General features: G+C 43.6%; 1 protein-coding gene across 1 annotated transcript; it reads right to left on the reverse strand.

The window, feature by feature from the left end:
- Positions 1-163: 163 nt before the first annotated feature.
- On the reverse strand, positions 164-7,916 carry LOC111956922 (dnaJ homolog subfamily C member 1). The gene is made up of 12 exons (XM_023977626.2): positions 7,602-7,916; positions 6,692-6,793; positions 5,837-5,883; positions 5,360-5,525; positions 4,796-4,893; positions 4,425-4,518; positions 4,123-4,222; positions 3,665-3,837; positions 3,170-3,289; positions 2,937-2,985; positions 956-1,452; positions 164-664 (listed from the first exon to the last, which is right to left on the reverse strand). The coding sequence occupies exons 1-12, from the start codon at positions 7,755-7,757 to the stop codon at positions 596-598; spliced, it is 1,671 nt and encodes a 556-aa protein (XP_023833394.1). The 5' UTR covers positions 7,758-7,916; the 3' UTR covers positions 164-595.
- Positions 7,917-9,570: the final 1,654 nt, after the last annotated feature.

Consider the following 9,570-nt stretch of genomic DNA (forward strand, 5'->3'; position numbering starts at 1 on the left):
TGGGCTATTCTGTACTTTCGCCTCCTTCATACGTACTTACTCACTCAGGCCCTTATTCATATTTGCCTTCGAAAATTTKTACATTTTCATATCTTACTTTTCGTTCAAACATAGTGCATCGATGCATTACACTAAAATGGGTCTCAAAGACATGTCATCCATGTAAATAAATAAAACACTTTATTTCCTCATCTCAAAGAAGTTATATTCAGTACATGTGTGATTTCAAATGACAGCGCAAAGCAGAAGTCAAAACATATTGAAGTACAAAAACAAGTATAGACGTTTTTTGTTGGTGCTTTGAATCCTCACATAGCAGTTCATAGAGGCTGGATGGCATGCTTTGGGTGGAGCTAAGGCACATGACAGACATGAGAGGATGGCCCTTCCCCCTGCTCCTCTCCCTGTCCAGTTCACAGATCTGAAGGAGCTGGACAGGTAAAAGCAATATGGCCCAACAATATGAAATGTGGATTTTTTTCACTATATTGCCTTCATTCTATCCAGGCCTTTCAGATCACATTGAAGTGGATAGTAGCTAGGAAAAGGGACTAGGAGCCAGAAAGTGATATCAAGATGGCTTTCCTTGGCAGAGTCAGCTCTTGGCCTGCTTCCTTTTCAGCACCAGCTCAGCCAAAAGTTTGTAACGTATCATACACTCCTCCTGAAAAATAAATAGGGGAAAAGGTTATAGGTCCATCACCATCCAAAATTACCTCATGTTTACCATCTCAACTATTCATGACAATTTAAGTTTGGGTCTTTCCGTGTTATTTTACCTACCTACAGCTAACAAACTATCTCATCAAAATTAGACTCGAAATTAGACATAACACCACAGACAATATAGATTATATAGATAGATAAACTATGTACACACACACAACAAAAACTGGGGTCGACCAACTGTTTTGACACACCCTGCAATGTTGCATTGTGGGGGACCAGCTCTCACCTTGCTCTTCCCGGGCACCACCTTGGCAATCCTGTCCCAGCGTTCCGTGGTGCCTCGCGGGTACTGCTGCAGGGCCATCTCCAGAAGCTTCTGCTGGTTCTGGGTCCAGACGTCGTCAGCCGCCGCAGTGGCCTTCTCCTTGGAGGGCTGTGGGACCGAGGAGGTGGGCGGACTCTGCTCCTCCTCGCTGTCCTCGGTGGCAGCTGTGGGATCAAAGTCCTTCTGTCTGCGCCCCTTGGCTTTCTCCTCGCCCCCCACCCCTCCACCCCCAGTCTTTCTGCCTCTCCTCCTGACACCTCCTGCTTGGATGCCCTCTCCTTCATCCCCTCCTCCGCTGGGCTCCATCCACTCTGCCGTGGCTGCTGCCGGAGGCTGGGGTTGTGAGTGTTCTCGCTGGGTCATGACGCTGTCGGGTACAGCTCCGGCACCAGCTTTGGATCCCTTTCCTGAGAGTGCTGCGCTGCCCTGGGCCTTGAGCTCCGAGAGCTTCACCAGCCCTGCATCAGAGAGGTCGAAGTTAAGATGCTGCCCCTCTGGAGATAAAGTTGGTTACAGTATTTGGATAGTCCCATATACACCTGCTCTTTCCATGACAGTCTGATCAGGTGAAAGCTATGATCCTTATTGATGTCAGTTGTTAAATCCACTTCAATCAGTGTAGATGAGGGGAGGTGGCAGGTTAAAGAAGGATTTTTAAGCCTGGAGACAATTGAGACATGGATTGTGTACCATTTAAACAGTGAATGGGCGAGACAAAAGATTTAAGTGCCTTTGAACGGGGTATGGTAGTAGGTGCCAGGGCACCGGATTGTGTCAAGAATTGCAACACTGCTGGGTTTGTCAGGCTCAACTGTTTCCTGTGTGTATCAAGAATGGTCCACCACCCAAAGGCCATCCAGTCAACTTGGCAAAACTGTAGAAAGCATTAGTCAACATGGGCCAGCATCCCTGTGGAACGCTTTCGATACCTTGTAGAGTCCACGCCCTGACGAATTAAGGCTGTTCAGAGGGCAAAAGGGGGGTGCAACTTAATATTAGGAAGGTGTTCTTAATGTTTTATACATGTGTAGATGATCATACTAACAACAAACTATCTGTTGATAAGCAACTGCTTGGAATGGTTAGGTTTAGAATTAAGGTTAGGATAATGCAAAGCGTCACGTCTGGAGGAAACCTGGCACCATCCCTACGGTGAAGCATGGTTGTGGCAGCATTGTGCTGTGGGGATGTGTTTCAGCGGCAGGAACCTGGAGACTACGTAGTCAGGATCGAGGGAATGAACAGAGCAAATTACAGAGAGATCCTTGATGAAAATCTGTCCCAGAGCTCTCAGGACCTCAGACTAGGGCAAAGGTTCACCTTCCAACAGGTCAACGACCCTAAGCACKCAGTCAAGACAACGCAGGAGTGGCTTTGGGACAAGTCTCGGAATGTCCTTAAAAACTGGGGTCGACCATTCACTGGGGTCAACCATTCATCGGATTCAAGTCCGGGCAGGGCCCGGACTTGAATCCGATCGAACATCTCTGGAGAGACCTGAAAATGTTATTCAATTCAAAAAGGGGATTTGATTTGAAAATAGCTGTGCAGCGTCGCTCCCCATCCAACCTGACAGAGCTTGAGAGGATCTGCAGAGAAGAATAGGAGAAACTCCCCAAATACAGGTGTGCCAAGCTTATAGCGTCATACTCAAGAAAACTCAAGGCTGTAYCCGCTGCCAAASGTGCTTCAACAAAGTACTGAGTAAAGGGTCTGAATACTTATGTATATGTGATATTTCAGTTTWAAAAAATCTAAAAACCTGTTTTTGCTTTGTCATTATGGGGTATTGTGTGTAGCTTGATGAGGAAAAAAATACTATTTAATGCATTTTAGAATATGGCTGGAACGTAACAAAATGTGGAAAAAGTCAAGGGGTATGAACACTTTCTGAATGCACTGTTTATACTGTGAAAAATCAAGTAAAAATAAGCTGACTTACCTGATGTGTTGGTTTGACCATCTTTAACTTGTTTGACTTTTGCAGTAACCTGCAAAGGATCACAATATTTAGCATATTTCATTGATATTCTATGAGCGCAAGCTAGTAGTCTGCTAAATTTCCAAACACAAACGTTAAATTTTGCCATGTATTTGTCTAGGACTGACAAAACATTCACATCCATCTGAGTTCAGAGTTTTCCATGCACCACCCCATTCCCAATGTAGACTGACATCTGTCACCGATCTTCCTAGTTCGTGTGCGATCTTCTCCCAGCGACCAGGTGTTCCCCCAGGGAACTTGGCCATACTCCTTGTCAGAAGAGTGATGTCCTCTTCTGACCACTCAGGTGCCTGAGGAAACAACAAACAAGACTAGATCATATAAATTCCAAATAAGGCCATTGTGGWTTACGGTGGTCTAGGGCTGAAAAACTCCAGAAACTTTCCCAAATTTCYCAGGTTTTTCAGCAATCCCTGTTGGAGAAAAACCAATTTTTGTTTAAAAAAATCTATTCCATTTGGCATGTTGCCTCATGCAATTTGCCTTACTTGATCCTAGAACTAGAATCTATTTGACATATCAAACTATGGTAACTCCCAGTTACACCTACAAATGGCAAATAAAACTTAAACTTTATAATCCATTTTGCCTGAATTAAAAGTGCAGCGCTTTAGTAACGTCGCCGAACAAACCCTTTTCACAGCAGGAAAATATTGCGGACCCACCTTTCTCTTCGGAGACTTCTTATCCTCTAGCCAGTCATCCATCTGGTCTTCGATCTCCTCGATGGACGTTCCCTGGTCGTATACTGGTGAGTACGCGCTGTCTGCGACCTTGAGCGAAGGCTCATAAACGGGGAACTCAAACTTCGGCTTCTTTACTTTGGGTCGTTTCTCTTCTGTGGGATGACAAGTGAGGAATGGGATAAGACGAGCACATCTACAAAACATGGCTGGGGAAAATGCAACTGAGGTATTGTAGTTCCTGAATGATTTCATTTCATAATGAAATGTCATTATTTCCTATTTCATTTGATCCATCTAATCTTTATTTTACCAGGCAGGTTAATAAATGTTTTTAAAAAATCTTACTTTTCAATAAAGACCAGGCAAAAGTGAACAATTAAAGTCACAATTCAGCAGAAATGGTCTACTGGTTGCAATAAAATACTACAAGTCCTTACTTATTGTTGTAGCTTCCTGTTCTTCCAGTGCCATGGCTTCCGCTTCCTCTTTCTCTCTGATTTTCATCTCCTTATAATCTTCGTAATACTGTTTGGCATCCTGTAACACAGACAAAACGGATGACAATTGTCACTGGGGATATTGATAAGATCTTATGAAATGGCATTAGTTATTTCACATTAATAAAGTGATAGAAACTGTGCAAGGGAAAGGAATACTTTCACTAGGCACGGTATATTTCAGGTCAAGATCAACATCCAAAGGTTAAGTAGTTTGGGTGAATAATGAGTTGGAGGATTACCTGGATGACATGGGGCAGGGACTTGACAGAGAGATACAGCCAGATGCTCAGCTTGAGTGGCAGGATATCCTGCCAATGAGGTTTGTCATGTGACCTGACAGGAAACAGACATATTAGGAACTGTGACCATGTTGATTATTACATACAAACACATGAACAGGATGAATGACCAACATTCCAATGTGTTTCCCATTATATTTTCATGTGTAAATACCACTGGATTTCGACAATACTCAGTTCCGTTGCTTCAAAAGTTAGGCCTTCATTGGAGCAGGAAATGTTCCGTTCTCCCCTTCGACAGTCCACATTATTCATCAATWTCCTATTTACTTGTGAAATTAGAAATGTGTAGTGACAAAAGCTCAACTCACTTCTCAATTTTATCCTGTCCAACAAACCGTGATTCTTCAGCACTCTTGCTACTCATCTTTTTTTTCTTCTCCTTTTTCTTCTTGCTCAGAAGTTCATCCTAGTAAGAGAAGCACCATATGGGATAAAGAGGTCAGGTTATTAGTAGCCTACGGGCTCCCCTTTGCTCACTCAAAAACAGTTTTGTTTGCAGTGTACTTGATTGAAGGAAACCATTTTACTGCAAATACCTTAATTTATTCTATGGCAGATAAAGAGAAATAATGGCACCTCATATATTCGGTTTGAATAATTCAATAAGTTACATTTTGGACTATTTAAATGAGCATTGTTAATAGGACTAATTAGTTAATGCAGTGGCCGAAGGTAAGAAACCCTGTCCAAAATTGCACCTGTACATTTCTACACAGAAAAAGGCTTTTTATCCCCAGCAATAACTGCCCCATAGGGGGAAAAAGTTAATTGACTTGAATGAAAGCTGTGGAATTTAATAACAACCACCTTTAATAACAGCCAGGCAGTAAAGAACTAAGAGAAGGGTCAAAGGTCATGCACGGTCCCCTCACCAGCTGCTTCTCCAGGTAGATGGACCAGATGACTGCGTAGTGGCACACAGTGAGGATGAGGAAGAGCAGGAAGCCCAGCTCCCCATTGCTCATCTTCCTCACCCGCCTGTAGTAGAACACTGGCTGCCTCCAGTCCGGTAGCCCATTGACCAGGACATCATTATACCTGTGGTTGGGAGGACACAAAGCGATAGGTGGTGATGAGTGGTTTGAGGATTTCCCTGATAGTACATTTTAGGGGTGGTTGACACTACTGTGCCGACCCAAACCATACATAGGAAATACATACAAAAAGTGGACTACGGGGAATAACATGGTGAGAATATAGTATACATAATAAAAACAGAATACTGTAATGTTCTCTCAACAATATTGTGTATGAATGTGAATTTGACAGACTCCTCCCACTTTCAGAAGAAATAAATGCAAGGTCAACGGCAGGGACAACCCAAAGCAGGAATAAGTTGTAAAACAGACCTCTCTCTCCTCTCTTCATCTTTCAGTACTTCATAGATGGCCACCAACTGTGGGAGAAAATATGATCAGTAAGGCAATAGACAAATTACAATCAACTAATCAATTCATTTAAGATTGCAGTGTATGAAAAGGACTATACCTCACCAACTAATTTACCTGCCATGAAACACGGCATATAACAGTGTTTCACTTAAATACTGTTTCTAATTGCAGAATCTCTCTGTAAGGTGTCCATAGCTTACTTGTCAGATGTAGATCAAACAAGTTAAAGTTGGGCTTAAACTGCACTCCATGGTTTAGGATGTTTCTGATGACTACACCAGTGGAGTAGAGCAGAGGCTTTGTGGAAACTAGCTCCGACTACATTGATTCTCCCGAGGTCAATACTTCAAAAGACGCAAATTATGAAATGCCTACCTTGTAACCATGTTATTTCTCTGTAGTTGCGCGCCTTTGTTTGCTGTAATCCATACTTCTTCCATAAACGTTAATCAAATACAACCAACAAGTTGTTTCACTGTTGAGATTTAACTGGCACATGGAGCAGAGTTGCCATCTTAGAACAACACCAATTCGTAAACAGTCGGTGGTCATATTTGATTAACTTTTATTGAAGTATGGATTTCAGCAAACAAAGAAAGGCGTGCAACTACAAAGGACAAACATAGGTACACAATAGGCGTTTCATAATTTCAATTTTTTTTGGAAGTATTGACCTAGATTCCACAAAGCCTGGTCTCTGCTTCACTCCATTGGTGGTCTTCAGAAACTTCCTTCACCATGGAGTGGAGTTTAGTCCGCCCCAAAAAACATTTTGGAGTAGGGAGTGTTAACATGGTGAGTGAGTGGGCTGACCTGTCTGAATTGGGTTTCAGCGTTCTCGTCTTTGTTCTTGTCGGGATGCAAAGTGAGCGACAGCCTGCGATAGGCCTTTCTGATGTCCGCTGACGAGGCATCCTGGAGTCAGGAGAGATGAACAGTAAAACTACACATGTACATGACACCTTTGAGGGTATTGTGTGGTGAGATATCACACAATCACCGGTTTATGGCAATAAATCAGTATGTATGCTCTCATTCTGCCTCCAATGTGGTGTCTGACAACCCCCACGACACCGGGGTCTAAGCTTCCCAATCCTACCCAGTGGACAGTAACCACCCCCAGGGCTAACACTTCCCACAAGGACATGGCATTCGGATGGGTCTGACTGGAGCATTGAAGGATGTCCATATGGTGGCCAACCCTCTGCCTCGAGAGATGCTGGGCATGCAGACTTTTGTTCCAGCCCTGCTACAACACACCTCTTTCAGCTAATCAAGGTGCTGATGCGCAGCTGAAACGGAGTAGTAGAATCGGATATGTTAGAGTAGGGCTGGACCAAAAACATGCTCCAGTCCTGCACACTTTAGCTGGTGAAGCAACAGAGTCCCTGCAAGTGTTCCTTGCAAGATGAAGAACTAACGATATTTACCCATTTTTAAATCAGTACCTCACTTGAGTGGAGGGAGGAATGGACAACTGAAAATGTGAAAAGAAACAAGCAACCTGACACGTCATGGTTTGCTCGTCTCCCGGTACACGTAACTAGTGAACGTTAGCAAGAAAAAACTACAGCAGGCCCCGATATCGAAACAGTACCCTGAATGTGGCACAATGGCAAGCCAGCAAGCTACCTATTTAGCCCTTCAGGTTAGACAAACATTTACTAGCTAGCCAACGTTTATAGGTTACAAAATAACTAACTTAACGATGACTTAACGTTACCTGTTCAACTGATAGYAATTCGTAAAAGTTTTGTTGAATTTCCTCCACCAGGTCGTACAGCTCAAGGTCTGAATCCCAGGCATGAGAGGGGCTTGGGTATGCAATAATAATACTGATGGCAAGAATAAACGAGAGGCCCCATGAAGCTGAGGTCATTATGAGGCTCTGACAATGATGGCGGTAATATTGCACCGCGAAATATATATAAATCAATTCTGCTGTGATACGGATAACGTGTCTAGTTACTACCCTTTCAACTGGCTGCTGCAGATGCTAAAGATTTGCAACAATTTGCTACATTTCCCACAATCCTCTYCTCTTTACCTTTTCCGGTTTCCTTCTTCTATGGTATTATGGCGKTCCGCAAACATTCGTTAGCGGTCCATGCCGCTGTCTACTGTATGGCCTGTGTCCGCCTACGGTTCTGGAGMGTGAATTTACTACACTAACCACGTTTCCATCCAAACATGTCATGCAGATGAATTACCTGACGCATGAAAAAAGTCACAACCGGGTTGATGGAAACATGAAATGACGTTACAACTTTATAAATGCCGAAAGACAATTTGTTCGTTCAATATTGTGGGATCTTTTTGTTTCGATACATTTAATTGTGCGATAAATTATTATGCAGCCCACTCACTCACCATGATATGAGCAGATATTGATGTAATAACCATCACATCGAAGTAAACTTGGAGTCACGCAAGTGGAGCAACGGTCCAACACGCGGAACCCAAACCGAGCTGCCGCTGTGCGCTATCGTGCATTAATGTATTTTGCCTGAATGCACAAGGACCTCTACTCCGACAATGAATCCACACATAAACGGCCAAACCGAATAGTTTCTAGTCATCTCTCCTCCTTCCAGGCTTTTTCATCGTTTAACTTATATGGTTGGTCGCATCTAACCTTTCATTGTTATTACCACGATTAACGGCAAAAACAGTTCTCTTTCAATCAACACGTGGGTATAACCAATGAGGAGATGGCACGTGGGTACCTGCTTCTATAAACCAATGAGGAGAAGGGAGAGGCAGGACTTGCAGTGCGATCTGCGTCAGAAATATGAATGAGTTCTATTTTAGCCCTTGGCGTGCGTCGCAGACGCTCGTTGGCGTGCACGAGCAGTGTGGGTGCAATAATTGAATAACATGGATTTCTAAATGTATTTTGCGACCCTCGGCGCACGCGACGTGTCCGTCTGGTCAGCATGTAAAAGGCACTGCATCACAGTGCTATGGGCGTCACTTACAGACCCTGGTTTGATCCCGGCTGTATCACAACCGGCCGTGATCGGGAATCCCATAGGGTGGTGCACAATTGGCCCAGCGTCGGATTGGCCAGTGTAGGCATCATTGTAAATAAGAATTTGTTTTTAACTGACTTGCCTAGTTAAATAGAATATGTTGTGTGGGTCCTCCCACTATGACTAGGGAAAGCATGCAGTTTATTAGGCTACAGATTAAGGTAATTATTAAATTTTTCTTGGGGGGGGGGGTTCTCAGATGGTTGAGGGGCAGCTCTTGGGGAACTGTGGGGGGGATCTTAAGAGGGCTGGTGGCCTGGCGGTCGGGAGCTTGGGCTGGTGGCTGATGGGTCGCTGGTTGGTTTACCCGTTTTTGACCTTGTGGGAGATCTGTCAACATGCCCTTGAGTGGTGCGATGACCCTGGTTGCTCCTGAGGGTCGCTCTGAATTGGAATCTGTTAGATGACTAATGTGATGTAGATGTTGAGCGGCTTCACTGCAAGTAGATTGTATGTTTTATATATTCAATAAAAAGAAAAACAATAAAAGATGGACGTGGAAAAGTGAAAGAAATTGCCCTATACCAACTAATCCTACACCAGCGTTTCCCAAACTCAGTTCTGGGGACCCCAATTGCTGCACGTTTTGTTTTTGCCTTACCACTACACAGCTGATTCAAAGAATGAACTCATCATCAAGCTTTGATTATTTGAATTAGC

The sequence above is a fragment of the Salvelinus sp. IW2-2015 genome, linkage group LG32 (assembly GCF_002910315.2).
Source record: "Salvelinus sp. IW2-2015 linkage group LG32, ASM291031v2, whole genome shotgun sequence".
In the NCBI taxonomy this organism is placed as follows: domain Eukaryota; kingdom Metazoa; phylum Chordata; class Actinopteri; order Salmoniformes; family Salmonidae; genus Salvelinus; species Salvelinus sp. IW2-2015.